The sequence below is a fragment of the Lucilia sericata genome, unplaced genomic scaffold (assembly GCF_015586225.1).
Source record: "Lucilia sericata isolate MDLA Ls3-8-SP2 unplaced genomic scaffold, ASM1558622v1 Contig000006F_arrow, whole genome shotgun sequence".
In the NCBI taxonomy this organism is placed as follows: Eukaryota; Metazoa; Arthropoda; class Insecta; order Diptera; family Calliphoridae; genus Lucilia; species Lucilia sericata.
Window position 1 is genome coordinate 1,007,870 of NW_023994047.1, and position 19,704 is coordinate 1,027,573.

At 28.1% G+C, this 19,704-nt stretch overlaps 1 protein-coding gene and 1 long non-coding RNA gene across 2 annotated transcripts in view; one reads left to right on the forward strand and one right to left on the reverse strand.

Moving 5' to 3' along the window:
* LOC119602341 overlaps positions 1-17,375 on the reverse strand; it is a 195,030-nt gene extending 177,655 nt beyond the window's left edge. The window contains exon 1 of the long non-coding RNA XR_005231334.1: positions 17,255-17,375. This is a non-coding gene — a long non-coding RNA (uncharacterized LOC119602341). The remainder of the gene's footprint in view (positions 1-17,254) is intronic.
* Positions 1-19,704, forward strand: part of LOC119602336 — a 65,816-nt gene that overhangs the window by 37,914 nt on the left and 8,198 nt on the right. The window contains 7 exon segments of the mRNA XM_037953787.1: positions 1,621-1,798; positions 4,490-4,584; positions 13,686-13,913; positions 13,986-14,237; positions 14,982-15,100; positions 15,230-15,505; positions 15,583-15,918. Coding sequence (XP_037809715.1) covers positions 1,621-1,798; positions 4,490-4,584; positions 13,686-13,913; positions 13,986-14,237; positions 14,982-15,100; positions 15,230-15,505; positions 15,583-15,918 — 1,484 coding nt within the window.

Below are 19,704 nucleotides of genomic sequence, written 5' to 3' on the forward strand. Positions count from 1 at the left end.
GACTATAGACTAAACTATAGACTAGACTATAGACTAGACTATAGACTAGACTATAGACTAGACTATAGACTAGACTATAGACTAGACTATAGACAAAACTAGAGACTAAACTATAGACTAGACTATAGACTAGACTATAGACTAGACTATAGACTAGACTATAGACTAGACTATAGGCTAGACTATAGACTAGACTATAGACTAGACTATAGACTAGACTATAGACTAGACTATAGACTAGACTATAGACTAGACTATAGACTAGACTATAGACTAGACTATAGGCTAGACTATAGACTAGACTATAGACTAGACTAGACTATAGACTAAAAACTAAGAATATTTTTCTAAGAATTTTGGAGATAATTGTCAAGATTTCTTAATGCAATCTGGTTAGTGCGAAGATTTAAAGTAAAACTCCTACAGAAATGAATTTTTCCCACACCAATAAATTTTTGCATTTAAACTTTTGCACTCTACACGTTACACTCATAAGTTGTTTTTACACATCTACAACGATTTTTCTTGTTGTTCTTGTTGTTTTCGTACGTACGTGATTTAGTTGTAAAAATCCTGAGCACTGATGCATGGACAACAACTATGAGTAGCAACCAAACCGAACAAGATACAAGTATAAAGTATAAAGAAACAGTTCAGGTTTATTTTCATGTATATGTTTTCTTGACATTCTTCTTCTAAACAATCATCATCAATATCGTCATCATCTCTATATATCTATACTTCAACTATCATCATAAGTAGCTACTCCATGACATTATGATAATTCTATTTACAATCATTTTTCCACATTATATTATAATAAACATTTATAATGTGCATGTTGTTGTTGTTCTTAAATGTTGGAAAATATCTATTTGGTTAGATAGATACTTGCTCTTCACTTTATGTACCAGTAAATAAGTATAATATAATAGAAATGTATATATTTACTTATTTAGTTATTGTATTTATTGCTAAAAAAAGATGTGTTGATGTGTTATTTGTATTGTCCTCCTTCAACTCTATATTAAGACTCAAGTTACTGCTTCATTTAATGTGAAATAAAATTCAAATTCAGAAAAAAAGACTTTAAATTCGTAAATTACATTAAAACCCTTTATTATATTCATTGAAATCTTTCATTGCTCTTTATAAGGGTATGAAGAGTGTTTACACAACAACAACAAAATTTAATAGCATTAACGAAAAAATACTATTTCCGGTTTCAGAAATTGTGAAAATTTTGTTGTGTTTGACATTTACTATTGTTTGTCAAAAACAGCTTTAGGAGGCCAAATGCGCTTAGACATGTGTGTGTATGAGTATGTCTGCTTAAATTGCAATTCATTACGCAAGGGTAATTTTCAAATTAAAACAAATTTAATGAATTTCATGTGTGGGTTGTTGTAAATCTTAGAGTAAATAAATGATTTAGATTTTGTAGCCTTAAAAGTATATTATGAGAATTTAACTTAAAATAATTTATATTGATTTTTTTAAAATAATCGTATTTTTATTTTTAATTAATTTTAAACACTTGTTTTATGACTTTTTTTATATAAATTTGCATATTAAAAAACTTATTTTCTTTTTTTTTTTTGTTATTTATTTTAATTGCAGAGTCTGGGCATTTTGGCTTCAATTCCCGCCGGTTTATTAATATTATCACTGTTTGGCTTACTATTATATCTGCTCACACGCTGCTGTGACCGTAAGCAACGAAAACCCAGCGCACAAAGATGTCAAAGTTGTTCTTTGGTGATTATTACATTGATGACATGTGCTGCCATAGGTTTGGGTAAGTACTATACAAGAAAACAAAAAGACAAAAAACACCAACAAAACGAGAGAAGAGTAAAGAAACAAATGCAAAGATTTATAATTGAAAATAAAAAGTAAAACAAAAAGAAATATTTTTCTTCTTTTTTACAAAGTAAATACAAGACTTGTATGGACATAAAGATTAAAGTGAAAAAACACAGATTTATATTTAAACCCTTAAAAGTCGGTAGGAGCAAAAAAAGTTCAAACTAGTAAAGTAGATCCCTGAGACAGAAAGACATAATTAACTTTCTTAGATGATCAACTTTCAGATCAGTGAGATCCAGAAGGGATATAAATCCTGTAGACCCGGCTCAATTAGTTTTAAACAGAGTGTATATAGTTAATAAGACCATTGTGTACTTAATTAAAGCTTTGTCTAAGTAAGAGTACTTCTAAATCAAAGATTTTTCGAATTAACGCCCTTTGATAATCAACATAGCGATCTTGCTGCATACAAGATCAGTGAGAGTATATTAAGAAGAATTTAAAGGAAAACTGTACAGTAAAAATGATCTTTGTATGCTTGGCTAAAGTAAGAATACTTCTAAACCAAAGATTTTTCGAATTAACGTCCTTTGATGATGAACATTGTGATCTTGGTGCATGCAAGTTCAGTGGTAATATATTAAGAAGCCGATATAAATCCTATAGACCCGCCCCGATTAGGTTTAAACAAAATTTTTTGCCTAATGATCTATCTAAGTAAGAATAGTTCTCAATCAATCTGATCTCGCTTCATACAAGATCAGTGGGAGTTTATCAAGAAGGAGTTATACCCTCCCCTTTAAGTTTAAACGAAAGCTTAATAGTCAAAATTATCATTCTATGCTTATCTAATGATCTCTCTAAGTAAAAATGCTTCTAGAGCAAAGTTGCATCCAATTTCTCACCCCTACTAAAGGTTTAATAACATCTTTACAGACAATGAATGAATGCATTTCGCTTATGCCACCAATAAATAACATTGTAATTTAAAATCTGTGGGTGAGTGAGCCAGCATACCACATCAGACTGTAGTTATTGTAGGAGTAGACGACTTATTATTGTCATATCTACCGTGTAAACATTATGGACTACGAATGTTGTCCTGTCACTGACTTATTATAATCAGTTCTGTATGCTACAATTGCTACAATTTCATTCGTTTTTTCCATTGCTCTGCCGCTCTCCCTCTCTTCTTCCCTAGTTTGTCTGTTTTCATTTCATTTTGTCAACTGTTCCAAATGTTGTTTAAAAAAATAATAATATTTTTTTTTTATCTTCTTGTTAGTGTGTCGTCGTCGTCGTTGTCTTCTTGTTATTATTTCATTTTTTATATTTTTGAGAATGGTTTTTTGTATGTGTGCTTTTTTATTGTAAAATACAATTATTTTAAGGATTAAGGGCTTAAGTGACATACAAAAAAAAATTATATAAAAAATAAAAGGATGCCAACAGAGTGAACGCTTGGTTGGGTCTATAGATGCAGGCAAACAAGCAAGCTGACTGACTGACTGTACCGTATGGTTTGCTTGGGTGCTAGCCTTGCCTAACTGCTTGGTTGTTTGTTTGTCTGTTCTGTTCCATTATTATTATATTTTGTTTGTTTATTTGTTTTGTTTGGACTGACTTCACTATGCGGGAAAATAATTCAATTTCCGACCCTATTTCAGTTTTCTACAAATTGTAATATTTTTTTTATTCGCGTCTTGTATTTGTGGTTTAATTTCACTAACAACACTAAGAGTATGATGGGTGATGACTGGTAGTAAGAGTTCTTCGTAACAGACCCACCTACATACATAGATAAATGTATATAGACAAATAAATAAAGAAATGAATGAATACAATGTAAGTTTGTTTTTATAATTGTTGTAATACAATCTAGTAAAATGTTTGATTGTTAAGAATTTAAGCGCATAATTTGCTCATTTCCAAGACACTGACTCACAATATAGGAAACAAACAAGGACCAACAAAGAGTAAGACACAACAGCAATAAAAACTAACCAGCAAAGATTTAAAATTTTCTGTGATCGGCTTTCAAAGCCAACAGGGACTGAGTCATTTCAAAAAAAAAAAAAAAAAAAAAAACTTTAAAAACAAAAATCACAAAAATCTTTTTGCTTTTAACATAACCGTGTCCTGTCTGCTGAGTAAGACAAATACTCTTTATGCCAACCTCTGGTTTATACCAATTATTTTTAATAATATAAATGGAAAATGCATACATATTTAATATGTATTGCAATTTCTTGCAGTATTTTGTATCGCCTTGTGTCTGAAGAACATTTTATGATAATTGACTGTATAAAAAAGGGCCAACGTTTTTATTTTCTCTCTCAATTTCTTGCATTCCTTTCTACTTTGATCTGTATTGTAAGCATAGGGCTTCAACAGAATTGGCTGATTGCTTTGTTGTTTTTCGTTTAATAGTGCTATTTTTTAGCTGCATATAATTTCAATTTTAATATTGATTATATGGCCATAGCCATAGACTGAGATCATTGACTTTACCCAACAAATTCAATTAACAAAAAAGGGTCAATTGATACTTCATTGGTGGTATTAAAGTCGGCTTTTTTTATCTACTCTCTTGTTATCACTAATTTTATGTTTAATTTTTTAGTTTGTTTTTTTTTTATCAGAAATATTTTAATAGATTTTTTTTATTTATATATTACAGGTCTCTATGGCAACGATGATTTCCATAATGGTTTATTACAAGCATTCAGTTCCGGCAAACAAGTGGAAGGACTTGTATTGAGCTTAAAACGACAGGTATGTTTTATAGTATTGAAAAAAAGTAAAACAAGTAATAATAAACAAAAATCAATAAATTTTTTATGTAGTATTTATATAACAAATAAGTATGACCACCAGCTCTTTTTATAGAGAATATTTTTTATTAAAAAAAAATTCTGTGTTGAATATTTTGCAATAGTTTTTTAATATATATTTTTTACTTTACCACTGGTGTATTTATTCAACTGTCTCTTAATAGTTTGGAAAATATGAAAGTCTTATTATGCTGGTATAGTAGAGGTAGAAAAGCTTTTTTTTAATATTATGCACAGGATTTATAATTGAAATATTTTGTAAAATATTTTCAGGCTTTAAATTCAAACTAAAAGTTATATAGATTAATTTTTATAAGCAATTTTCATATTAATTTTGTAAATTAAATTTAATTGGAATGCTTAAATCTATAAAATTTGAAAAAAAATATGAAATAAAGTTGTATTTTTTTATTACAGAAATTCAAAGAAGAAACCTGGTAGAGGGATTTACGTTTACTTTATCAAGAATTTCATTATAATACTAGAGTTTATAAGTGAATTATTTTCCTTCAAGACATTTTCTGAAGGGGACTTTGTATGAGAACTACACAGAGGGAAAAAATATACACGCCTGGTATCAAATTGACACTAAATTTTTCAATAACATTCATTGTCAAGTATATACATACAACAACAACATTTAATGTTGACCACGCAACGTTGTCAACATTGTCGCAATCTAAATTTTATGCACATCCGTTGTTAACAAACATGGTAAGCTCATTATTGACAACGGATTTTGAGCTTACCACACATGTTAAGTTTTAGACAACAGATGTGCAACGGATGTTATTGAAAAATTTGTTGTCAATTTGGTACCAGGCGTGTATACTTTTTTTCCCTCTGTGTAGGATCAAACGATCGTGAAGAAAATCGGCAGTAATATTTTGTAGAGATACTAGAACATTAAACATAATTATGAACTCAATAGTTCTGTAGGGCGGCTAGGTAAAATAATGTACCGACTTCAACCATTTTCAATAGGTTCAAAAGGTCCATGAGCTAAAAGAAAAGTATATGCCGAATTCCATCCTGAAAATTACGACCTGGAGCATGCGCAAAGGATTTACATGGACACACAGTCGGGCTTAGATTAATCGCCTCAGAAAGTGATTCTGAGCCGATAGGTATTCTTTAAGGTGGGTGTAGGGTATACAAATTATAAGAATATTGTCGAAAACAAAATTATGAACTCAATAGTTCTATTCGGGGGTTACAGTTGTAGTGGGGCTAGGTGAAATAATGGACCGTCTTCAACCATTTTCAATAGGTTTCGTCTATGGGCCAAGAGAAAAGTATGTACCGAATTTCATAGTGAAAATTGCGTCCTGGAATATGCGCACAAGGTTTACACACAGATGGACAGACGGGCATAGATTAATCGCCTTATAAAGTGACTCTGAGCCGATAGGAGGTAATTGTAGGATATAAAAATCTTAAGAATATTGTTGAAAATAATAGTTATGTTCTACTTATTATAAGAGGTGTATATCCGGAAACTTCTAGAATTTACAGTTAAAGAAAACATATAGTGTAGGCGTATTAATACAAATACTTATTTAAATGTGTCCTTTCTCTCAATCTCTCTGTGTGTTTTCTTTATTAGAAAAAAATCTAAGTAAAGTATTGAAATGATTTCCTTTATGCATGCACATGCATATATTTATTTACTATGTATTTCCAAAGGTATATACTACACTTTAAAAGAAATCCATAAGAGTTGAAGAAAGGAACAAAAAAAATCTGTCCCACACACACATAAAACCGGCATGTTAAAACAGATTCTGGTTTTTGTATATGTGGAATTTTATAAAGTCCTTGCAATGCAGGCGACATATTCATTGAGGCCATCAAAGCTTACACACACATACGAACACAAAAACTTCTTTGCCTTGTGGGCTTCTTGCTTTCATTCATTCTTTTTTTTTTATACATGCAATCCTCTCACTTCTTTTTACTCCTTTTACACTATACAAAACTACTGTGTGAGTTTATTAAAAAAAATCCTATAAAAAGAAAGAGAAAAGCTACAGAAGAAAAGTAAGAAAAAAAAAACAGCACGCAGGATATTTGTGCCAACGACCAGTAGTAACACGAAAAATGCAATAAATGTAAATATTAAAATAATAATAATAAAAAAAAGAAATAACTAGGAAGTTTAATTTTAACAAAAATGCATTACAAACTTCTTAAACGAAGTGGTAAAAAGGTAAACAAAAAAAGTAAGAGAAAACTTAAAAAGAAGTACTATTAAATAAAAAACTAACAGAGAGCAGTAAAATCTTTGAATTTAAATCAGTTAAAATAGTGCAAAAAAAATATATATAAAAAGATAAGGACCCTAGAGAAATATAATAAAAAAGTTAAATGATTTTCTATGAAATTTGAAAAATTTTAAATTTAGTTAACTTTTTTTTAAGTTTGTGCAAATTTATGCATATTCTATACAATTTAGAAAATCTTTTTTAAAACTTATTTTTAAAGCAGTTACAACTTTATGTTGTTATTATTTACTAAACAAAAGGAAACATGACGAAAAAGTTTTATATTTAAGGTATTTTTTTAACATACATATAAAAAATACATACAAATAAATATACATACATATGTACATATACATATGTATACATATTTATATACGTATGTGAGTTTTTTGTTTTAATATTAAAAAATCTAAAAAAATGGAAAATATTATAAAAAAAAACATTTAAAAGATGTTAGTATTGTTTGAATGTGTTTGCATTTTCTGGATTTATTCATATTTGGCATACATACACTTTTATATTCCGTTGCACAATCACACACACACATATACACTTGCATACTCTTATTTCAATGTAGCAAGTTGAGTTTTTGCACGCTCTTAGCATACTTTTGGGCTGGCATAATATGTCACACTTTTCTGTGTATAACAATAGTTATGAAAATTATTTCTTTTTCATGTAGTTTTTTTTAGCCTGAATATGTACATATAAAGCAATATTTACTTATAAAGACTTAGCTCCTAAAGGAGTATGTATAATTACTCCTTTAGGAGGTCACACTTTTCGTAGATTTTAAAGAATTCTTAAGTTTCGAAGGACCTAATTGCAGATTTTCTGCTGAAGTAATGTAATTTGTGTAATTAGAAGTTTTTTTTTTAATATAAATAAGTTAATATTATTTTTTGTAACAGTATAAAGGAAAAACTTTAATAATTTAAAAATAATTTATAAATTTTTTTTACTTTATCTTTTTTAAGGAGTTATTCATTTTCTATAAAGAAATTATATAATTTTATAATATATATCAAACTATTATCATTAGTAATAAAGCACTCGATCCGAAGGACCAAATGTTTTTAAATTACAGCACCAAAAGAGCTTTTAGAACTTTTGCCGTAATCAAATGAAAATGAAGATATTATATTTCAAATTTAAAAAATTTTCACAACTTTTCTATTTCCCTTAATCTTAACAACAAGATATATAACAATTGTTTTTTTTAGCCAAAAGCAGGTTAAATTTTCTTTTAATTTACTATTCTCAAGCTTAAGCAAATAACTTGCAGCAAAAACTAACTTTAATGAAAACTAACAGCAAACACTTAAAAACAATTGAATTAAATGCTTTAATTCCCACAATATCTATGAGTTTTGAAGAGCAATACGAGCATATATAGCTAAATTTGTATATCCTCTTCTTGACAGCAAAGTGGGAAAAACATTTAAAATTTATTAAACTTCTTTATAATATAAACATATTCACGAAAAAACAAAGTAAAGAAAAGAAAAAGCAAAGACAGCAACAAAAAAATAGAAAAGAAACCTTTAGCTTACATCCGTTTCTTTAGTTAAAGTACGACAACTTTATAAGGATTTTCCTTTTCATATTGTTTAAAGGGGAGAAACTACTACTAATACTAATTCAGCTACTACTACATATTGCTGCTGATTTTGCTACTACTACAACTACTATTATTATTGTTTAACCAGAGAAGTGCATGTGTTTACTTATATGTACTTAAATCTACATATATGTATGTTTTCATTTTCTAGTTTCTAATGTATAGGTATGTACTACATATAAGTACATATTTCTAAAGGTATCTATGTAGTTTTAAATGAACATTTGTCTGTTTTAGTAAATTGGCTTCATGTGAATTCAAAAGAGCTGTTTTGGTTGGGTTGCTTCTACAGTTCTTATAGGACTCTTAGGAGTAATGTTTGTTTTCTTTAATTTTGTTGAATGATGAAAATCTTTACAAATTTTACTTTCCTTTTAGAAAGAGCACAATGAAGAAAAACAAAAACCTACAAATGTTTCTATGTACAAACATACATACATACATATGTATGTATATAAGAGTTCATGTGTTAGTGTATGTGTTTAATTTACAAAAAATTAGTACAACGTACTGTCAATATAAAAGTTTAGAAAGTTTTCTATACATATCCACTCATTAAAAAATAAACGATAATATTTTTGGGATGTACATAAGTATAAGGAAATCTTTTGATTAGAAAACCTAGTAAGTAGGTCTCTTCTTTCACTTATTTGTAGAGTGGTTGAGGTTTTGCAATTAGATTTCTTAATAACATATGACATTAGAGTTTTAAGATTTTAGGATTTAATTGGAAAGGTTTTTTATAAATATTTTTTTGTGGGAAGTTATATATTTGAAGGAATTTAATTACTTTTTTTATGATAGTTTTAGTGAATAAGTTAATTTATTCACAATTTTGTTTTATTTAAAAGAAAATGGTAGTAATTTTGAAGCAAAAGTTTACTATCAACTTTAATATCTCTTAGTAATTCTTTTAATAAGCTAATTTATTAAGTTTTAATTCACAATTTTTAAGGACTTCAGGTGGTATGAGTAATTTTTTAAATTATATATAAATTTCTAGTTAAAACAATAATTCATATGTCACTGTTATCTTCATCAAGAGAAAATCAGACAAATTTTCAACTTAAAACCATCAGCAAGTCTTTTGTTATATTTTAATTCACAATAGTCAAAGTGTTGCGGGTGGTATGAGTGATATTTTTAATTACTTATTAATTCATGTTTAAACAAGAAGATTGCTGAGACAGTTTTTGAAAAGAAATCTGAAATCAAAGTTAACTTTCAATATATAGTAAAATAATACATCGGTAATTGTTATTGTCAAGAGATTTTTTCTGTTTTAATGCACAATAGTCAAGGGCTACTGGTTCATATTTCATAGTTAAAGTATGTATAAGAACACAACCGCTTAAATTATATTTTGAAGATAGTTTTTTATCTTCCCTTTTATATTTTAGATTGAGACAGAGAACACTTTAAATTTCTCCCTCTACTTTGCTACTTACTACTTTTTAAGTAAATTCTCTACAAATTTGTCAAACAGTTAAATCAAAGGACTTTGCTCAAAGACAACTTCTTTTTTATGAAATTCATAAAAAAAAATTACATATGTATTCGTATATATACACACATATCTATGTATGTATTCATAACTTTAAATGATTCATATGCTAAACCTTTTAATGTTAATGCTAAAAAGGGTTGAATATTAATTTCGTTTCGTTTGTTTTAGTTTTTGCTACAAACATTTGACAACAACAACAACAGCAAAAAAGGTGGACATTTGTAGAAAAGAATTATGTAAAAGGATTTGTTTTAAAACAATTTTGTCCAAAAAGTTAGCAAAACAAATAGTGGCAAAAACTTTTTCTTTACTTAAATCCTAACAGACTTGCATTGTAATTGTAATAGTTAGTCCACCTTTAAATGCATATATTTTCCATAATACTGTTGCTTTAGCAGCAAAATGATTTAAATGTTTCAAAAAAATAAAAAGATTCTAATAAAATTTTAAATATAAAGTCTGAAGAAAGAAGGAGAGAAAGAGTTAGAGAAAAAGTTGTTATAAAAAAAAGTAATATAAACTAAAAGTTTGCAAACAAAAGTATAAACTTTTATTGACGATAGAAGTAATTAGCAAGGAACGTACTTTGCCTTAACAAAGTTTTTCCTATTCTTTTCTTTAGTTCTTCTTTTGCAATCATGTCTAAACATTTCTATAAACTGAGTTGAGAAAAATATATTATGTGTATATTATTGTAACATAAAAGTAATGTCACATTTAAAAAAAAAACTTTTTCTTTATTACTATTTTTGAGTTGAATTTTTCAATGGCGTTAAAACTGACGCTATATACTTTTCTGGAAAGGATTTAATTGTGACCGTTAGATGTTGGATTCTAACTGTTGGCAAGTTAGTAGTTTTCCCTATTTTTTTCTTCTGTTAATTCATTTCCTTTTTAAATCACTGTATGTACACAGCACTAGAGGCACCCTCTCGATATAGTTTCACCCTATTTATGTTAAAAACAGGGTGTATAAAAAGTTTAAATATAAGCTTTAGCTATACCCAGTGTACTTCGCCATTCTATTAAAGCTTTCTAGTTTTTGGTATTAACTTTACAGGAGAGGTTGTATAGAGTATTCAAAATAATGTTACTCTAACAAAATTTTTATACGAATTTTCTTCTTACTTTGTGTTTGGTGCCACGCCCATTATTGGTGTTTCGCCCATATTTTTCATAAATATTTCTAATAACAGTAAAGTTACTCGCAAAATATTTGAGGTGTCCAGCTGTTATAAGGGCGTGGTATCTCGCCCACTTGAAATTTCAAAGTATTTGAAATTGAAATTTCTATTTTTAGCTTAACCCTGTATTAACAACCGTAAGCTTGATTATAGTTTGCACAATATAGTTTTGGCAATTGATAACTTTTTTGTGTTCAACTGTGATGGCAGTAACATTCGCTTCCCTTTGGTATTGAATTGTTCGCAATGAGAATGAAAAAAAAATGCACAAAAACAGAAAAATAGTGAAACGTTCCGAATTTGTTTCTAAAGTCAATGTCCTAAATGCTGTTGTAAAAGTAGTTGGTGTCATTTTCAGTTTTTTTTTACAAAAAAAAAGTAACTCAATGAAATAAGGTTTTCATTTCAAACTTAAAAGAGTTAATTCAATTAAAAGAAAATAAATGAAATTGAGGATTAACTAAATGTAGGGACAAGAAAGTTAATAAAGTTTGTTAAAATATTTAAAAAATTTGTTTTGTAACTGTTTCACATACTTTGTAATGACTACAATATAACTTTAGCATTGCTTAGAAGAAATTTAGTAATATATCGTTTATAAAACAAGTCTGCATGTCAAAACAACCTCTAGACTCTTAATTATCTCTTTACCAATTAGTTCACTTTATGCAACACTTTAAAACCTATTAAAATTTTGTTAAAATATTTCAAGAATTTATTCATTTTAATTTCTAAACACAAACTAATTTCTCCTCATTTAAAATGTTTTCCAAACAACAACAAGTTTAACATTCTAATTTGTATTTGGCGCAATGTTGGGCTACGGTTGGTTTTGAAAATGCTTTGGTGTTGTAAGCGTTTTCAATGTGTAGGACACTTTTAGATGTCTCTTTGTTAAATGGCAGCAGTTGTTGCAATGTGTTATCCAACGTTACAACAAGATACAGACCAATTTTATAGATAAGTTCTAATTAGAACATCAATTGAGATAAAACAGAAACCGCCAGTTGTGTTGTGAATGTTCTATTTTGTTGTTGTTGTTGTGAAAAGTGCATTTTAATACAATTAACGTTTAAATGAAATTGTTAAAGTGTTCATTGTTAACGAAAATACAGCTATTTGCCATATAATTTAAGTTTAAAAAGTTCAAAAATAATTTAGTAACTTTTTTGCTACTATGTAGTATCCAACCATGCCATAACTAACTCCTTTCTTTTTTTTGGAAGGAAAAGGTTCATTATAGTTTATGGCTTTACCTTAATAGCTTTTCAGTTTTGAGTTTTTTTCCTCGTTAGTTCTCTTTACAAATCATCTGTTAACTTTAGTCTATAATTATTACAACGGAAAATTTAATATGACAGCCCGTTCTGTTAGATGTTTTAAAAACATACAGTTTGTGACAATAATTAATGTCTGTCAAGATAATTTGTTTAAAGTGAAATTTGACAGACACTTATTAAATCAATTTAAAGCGAAATTGTCAAGAAACAAAGGATTTTACAGGTGCATTTATTAGAATGGAAAGTTTAAAACATTTAAGCGTTAGTTTACTTTTAACTTTAACTGTATGTTCTATTAGTATATAACACATACATGCAGTGTATATGAGAAATGAAGGAAAAAAATTATGAACATGAACTTAATAACAGCTTAAATGCATCGTTATTAAAAACTTTATACCTACAAGTTACAAACACTCATATTTACAGTAGTTGAAGACTGAAGTCTTTGAACAACATAAAAGTTCTGAAGCTGACAGGTAAAGTTAACATAGACAGTTTTTTCAGCACATACACCTACACTCACATACATACACATATACAGCTGCAAATACCCTGCATACTTAGCAGGCTGTTAGAAATTATGACACGTTCATAATAAGAGAAATTTAACTTTAAAACTATTTCTTCCTTTACAAACGACCGAAAAAAGTTTAAATTGCTTATCTACTGATTACTTGGGAACACTAAAGTGACAATTGATTTCGCGCCAAATTACTTGGGACGCTAAAGTGAAGATTGATTTCCTCATTGCATTATAAAGTCCACATAAAATGTTTAAAGGAACTAATCAAGCAGTGTAACAAAGTAGTAACGACTACTTCTAAAACTGCCGGGTAATTTTTAAACTAACGGTTTCATTAAGTGTAAGAGTGTAAGAAATACACATTCACCATGCTTTTAAACAAAATTTCAAGATAATTTTAATGATTTAGTAAATTTAATTATGTCTTAATTCTTATCTCTACACATATTTACATATTATTTAATATACAACCTCAAAATAATAATAATTGAATTTATGAAAATCGTTCACTTAAAGAACGATAGTGAAGCATACATTAATAAAGTATTTAAAAGAGGTATTTAATACGTCGAAATATTTTAAATTTTCTTAAATTATTTTAAACTTTATTAAAACAGCTTAATAAAACTTATTTCTTTTTTTTTTTTTTTTACATTACAGACTGAAGCCATAAAACATGATCTCGAAACTAAAATGAACCAACATAGACTCGAAGCACAAATAGAAAAAGTACAATATAATCAAACTGCTGTAATGTTGTTAATTGAAACGTGTGGTCTAGTGCGCGAAAATACCTCACGTGCTGTTACCAGTCTCGATAACATGGTGCTATATTTTATGAAAACCAAAGGCAGTGAAAATGATACCTCCCTAATGGGTTTATTACATGTAAGTTAAATACAGTTTTATTTAAATTGCGTAAATGCATAATTTTAATTTAATATTCTTTATCTCTTGCAGTTGGGTGAACTTTATGAATCGATACGATGGCCTGCAACTTTAGGTTTCCTTACGCTTTTACTACTGCTGTGTACCGTTTTGGTAATAGGCGTGGCACGTCGTTCTCGCTGTGCCTTGATATTCTTTAGTGTAGCTGGTCTATTTTGTATAATTATTTGCTGGTTATTGGCGGGCGTTTATCTGGCATCGGCTGTAGCCGCTGGTGACTTTTGTATGCGTCCACATGAGTACATGTGTCGTCAGGTGGGAATGGTAAGCAAATAATTAAGCATTTGCTATATATTATATTGAACTCATAGACTATATAAACAATAGCCGGTGACAACTTACTAACCGTTTTATATAAATATCTGTCAACAAATTGTATTAAGTTTCTTTGGTCTTCAGTTTTCTAACTTTGCAAAAGAAAAAATTAGATTTAGTTCAGTTTTTGTTTGTTTCTTGGCAGTAGTTGTACAAGATAAAATGGATAAAAAAATAAAATACCACACATAGACCGGCCGACAGACAGACTTGGCTTTTAGCCAATAAATTAAACCACCATATTGCAAACGGAACAAATGTCGTTTAAAACTTTTGTAGTTTTATTTGATTTTCAAAACTACGAACAAAACAAAGTTTGGTGTTCTCTTTTTTCTTCTATATTTGGGGTTTTTTGTTGGCTACTATTATTCCATAACATACCAGTACGCGGCGTCCATTTTTCCAAACAAAACAGGCCACTTGATGTGGCTGATAATATTCATTGTCAAATTGCATTTTCTTGTTAAGCCATTAGATTGCAACGAAATGACAGAAAATGATAATATATGGGTCTCCTCCCTTCGCTACTCCCGCTAGAGAGTGGTAAACAAGAAAAGAACAAAACAGCAAAAAAACGTTACTGACGCCCATTTTGTTTGTTCATTTAAATTTGCTAACTTACAATTTAAAATAACTTTATCTACTCCTCACTATTAAGGTAAAATTTAAAAATCTTTTGTTTATCCTATATAGCGGAGTCCTTATGTTTACTTCCTTAACTGTGGCACCTTACGCAATCGCTTCATTTTACGCCTGAATGAATCACGTGATCTGGTGGAACGTGCTCGTGAATCAGTTTATTTAATACAAAGGTAAATAGCAGACAAAATACACAGCAACTTTTGATTTTACTCAAGCGTATGCATAATGCACACGTTCCTTCATACTAAGTAATATGTAAATATAAAATTCTCTTTAACATTTTTAAACTCCCTTATTAGAATGAGCCAAGAAACTTATCCACGTATAGATGTACACAAAACATTAGAGTCCATGGATAATGATTTAGAGGAAACGAAACGTAATCTCACCGTATTATCAGCAACTTTAGATAGACGTGCCATAGATCGCCACTATTCAGAGGCTTTAAGAGGTCTTTGTGGTGGCGGTCTTTTGGGTTTAAGTCTGATGATGGTAGCCGGCCTGTTGACATCTTTTCTCTTTACCATACTCGTCTATGCCGATTCACATGCCTGGATCTATTTAAGCAAACGAAGGTACTTGGTTTGGTCTTTAAAATAAACTGTCTTGCATTACATTCTTCATTAATTTTATATTCTTATGATAATTATAGACCCTCTGTGGATGCCGATAAATCCGAAACAGCACCTTTATTCCCCTCTAATGCACCCAGTGCAAATATATCACCCACAGCACCAGTCCATCATACGGGCACTATAAATCGTACCCTTTTACATCATCAGCAGACCCATGGCGTGGCCGTAGGCCATAGTGGCACCTTGGGTGGCACACGCAGCAATGGTGCCGCCAATGGATTGAGAACAGGGTTGGCATCATACAACAATCATCATAAAACTAACACACTACATAGTGGTGGTGGTGCGGCTGGTAGTGGCAAATTATCACCCTCACCACCGCCAGGTTATGATGTTGTGGTGCATGGCACAAGGCATGGCTTTTATTAATTTTTTTTTTATTTTATTTTTTTTTTTTAATTTAATTTTTCACATTTTTTTCTCTACACGCATATTTCTGAATAATTTTTCCTATATACAAACACTAGCAAGGTCGATGTGTTTTAAGTTTGGACCAGTGTCCTAAACAAGCTATCTAGGTATAATATTATAAATATAAAAGGATATTTTTTAAATATTTACAAAAACGGAGGCAACTACTTAAGAAACTAAAGCTTTTAATTTAAAGCTCTGTAAACATTTGTTTCACCAATTTAATACAAACACTTAAGCAAAACTGCTTAAGATTCATATTTTTATTAAGACCACACATTTTCAGTTATTTTATTGCTTTAATTTTTAATAATTTTTTTATCATTTTAATTTCTAAAAAAGAGCAGCTTTAACAAAGTTTCACACTTAAAAACTGCTTGACCAAAAGAAGTGCCTTTAAACATTAAATGCTACATCATACAATTTTTTTTACTCATAATTGCATAATTGTTAAAATATGATTTTAAAACAATGTTAATACATTTATATTTTTATTTTTGTATAAATACGCTCAATTAATTTTTATATTTATATGGAAATATTTGTATTTAAAGTTGATAAATTTATATTTATTTAACACCAATAGTAGATACATACATACACATGTATTGCTAACAGATCTGGGGGGAGATATAAAAAGTATATGGATATTCATATGTATATGTATATAAATGTCACTAGGATATTTTGCACTCATACAAGCACAAACATAACAGAATTTGCACTATTTACATATATACATACATATGTATGTACATATACATATGTACATGCAAAAAAAGGAGTAGAGTTTAAAAAGGGAAATTTAAAACAAACTGGCGAATATTTATGTATTATTTAACAAATGCTAACATATACATATGATACATTAATATGACCCTAAAAATAGTCGTTAGGAAAAGTCACAAGTGATAGGAAAGTGGAGCAGAGCAAAAATTTTATAATTTATTAATTTAGAAATATGTATTTCTAAAGCCTAAAAGTTTTCTATAAAATTGTAGTCGCCTTTTATAAAATCAATAAACAACTTTAAAATTTTTATTTTTAATTTAAAAATTTGAATAATTTAAAGAAAATTGTAAATTGCCCCTTTTTTGTTTATTATTTCCTAGCTACATTTCTTACATAGTATGTATTTGCAAAAACAAATTTAAGAGAAACCATAATATTTATTTTCATTTCTGTGGGGACTTTTTTCTATTAATCTGGCAGCACTGATAGGAAAAAATCAAACTTTGCAAAAACAAATTTAAGAGAAATAACAACAAAATTACTTACAAATATCATTTCCCTTTCCGTTTATACATATTTCATTGAATAGTTTTGAATCACATTAATTAATATTATATTTTGTAATTGACATTTTTGACATAAAACAACTTTTTATAAAACACTAAAATAAATTATAACAGGCCATTTAAATGCATAGACATCTGCTATTACTCTTTTTGATTTCATTATTATATTTTCAAATAAAGACTTATTGAGATTATTTTCTTTAATTAAACTTCTTTATTTTTAACTTACAAACTTTTCAACATAAAGAACTCTTTTCTATTATTTCATAAAATTGACTTTTTTCCAAAACAAAACACTAAAATAAACAACAATAACAACAGGCCATAATGAGAGCTTTGCTTTTTCATGCTCTTCTTTTGCTCTTTTTTATTTTTTGCAACACACTCAAACGCAACAACAAAACTACTTGCATTTTATACAAAACAACAACAACAGGTGACTGCATTAAAACAACGATTGACGAGTGATGGGCGAACAAATTTTTAACAACTTTACACACTTTTTTAACATATTAATTTCAACTTTTCCAAAAATATTTTTATATACAAATATTAAGCAACACTTTATTAACATTTTTCTGCAAAAATATTTTACTTTACACTATTATTTCTAGACAAAACAATTAATTTTCTAAGACATTAACAATTTAATACCGAACCGTGTGAAAAAAGCGCTTAAACTGATTAAATGTTCTAAAAAACGAAAGTAAACTGTCAAGTGTTCTAAAATATTGGACAAGTGAGAAAAGAAAATGACATTTGTTATTTTTTGTTGTTAAACGTTACTTTGATATGTAAATAAGGTTTGGACTAATATTTGTAAAACTGTTAAATGGTTTGATGTAAAGTTTGAGGTTTTGAAACTATTTTTAAAGTATTTGTCTTTCAAATAGGTACTTAATTAAAATGGTTGCTTTTAATTTAAAAATTTACAAAATTTATTTATGTTTGTATTTCCTTTGAAATATTAAAATCTATTTTTTATAAGTACTAAACCAGTTGAAATACAATTTATTAAAGTATTTTCCCAAATGTATGTATTATAACTAAAAGGCTTCGTACTATTTCAAAATAAAACTTAGGCCTATTTTCTATTAAGGTGCCTGCACTGTTTATAGAAATACATATAAATCTAATTTTGCAAAAACAATTTTAAGAGAAATAAAAAAAAAATTACTTACATTTATCACTTCCCTTTCCGTTTTTGTTTTTTGCAGATTTTGTTTTGAATCACATTAATTAATATTATATTTTGTAATTGACTTTATTACATAAAACCACTTTTTTATAAAACTCTAAAATAAATTATAACAGGCCATTTAGAAGCATAGACATCTGCTATTACTCTTTTTGATTTCATTATAATATTTTCAAATTAAAACTTATTGAGATTATTTTCTTTAATTAAACTTATTCATTTTTAAATTAGAAACTTTTTAACATAAAGAACTCTTTTCTATTATTTCATAAAACTGACTTTTTACCAAAACAAAACACTAAAATAAACAACAATAACAACAGGCCATAATGAGAGCTTTGCTTTTTCATGTTCTTCTTTTTATTTTTTGCAACAACAAAACTACTTGCATTTTATACGAAACAACAACAACAGGTGACTGCATTAAAACAACGATTGGCGAGTGATGGACAAACAAATTTTTAATAACTTTACACACTTTTTTAACATATTAATTTAAACTTTTCCAAACATATTTTTATATACAAATATTAAGCAAAACTTCATTAACATTTTTCTGCAAAAATATTTTACTTTACACTATTATTTCTAGACAAAACAATTAATTTTCTAAGACATTAAAAATTTACTACCGAACCGTGTGAAAAATGCGCTTAAACTGATTAAATGTTCTAAAAAACGAAAGTAAACTGTCAAGTGTTCTAAAATGTTGGACAAGTGAGAAAAGGAAATGACAGTTGTTATTTTTTGTTGTTAAACGTTATTTTGTTATGTAAATAAGGTTTGGACTAATAAACTGTTAAATAGTTTGATGTAAAGTTTGAGGTTTTTAAACTATTTTTAAAGTATTTGTCTTTCAAATAGGTACTTAATTAACATGGTTGCTTTTAATTTAAAAATTTACAAAATTTATTTATGTTTGTATTTCCTTTGAAATATTAAAATCTTATTTTCATAAATACTAAACCAGTTGAAATACAATTTATTACAGTATTTTCCCAAATGTACATATGTATTATAACTAAAAGGCTTCGTACTATTTCAAAATAAAACTGGGGCCTATTTTCTATTAAGGTTCCTGCACTGTTTATAGAAAGATAAATCTAATTTTGCAAAAACAAATTTAAGAGAAATAAAAAAGAAAATTACTTACATTTATCTCTTCCCTTTCCGTTTATGTTTTATTGCAGATTTTGTTTTGAATCACATTAATTAATATTATATTTTGTAAT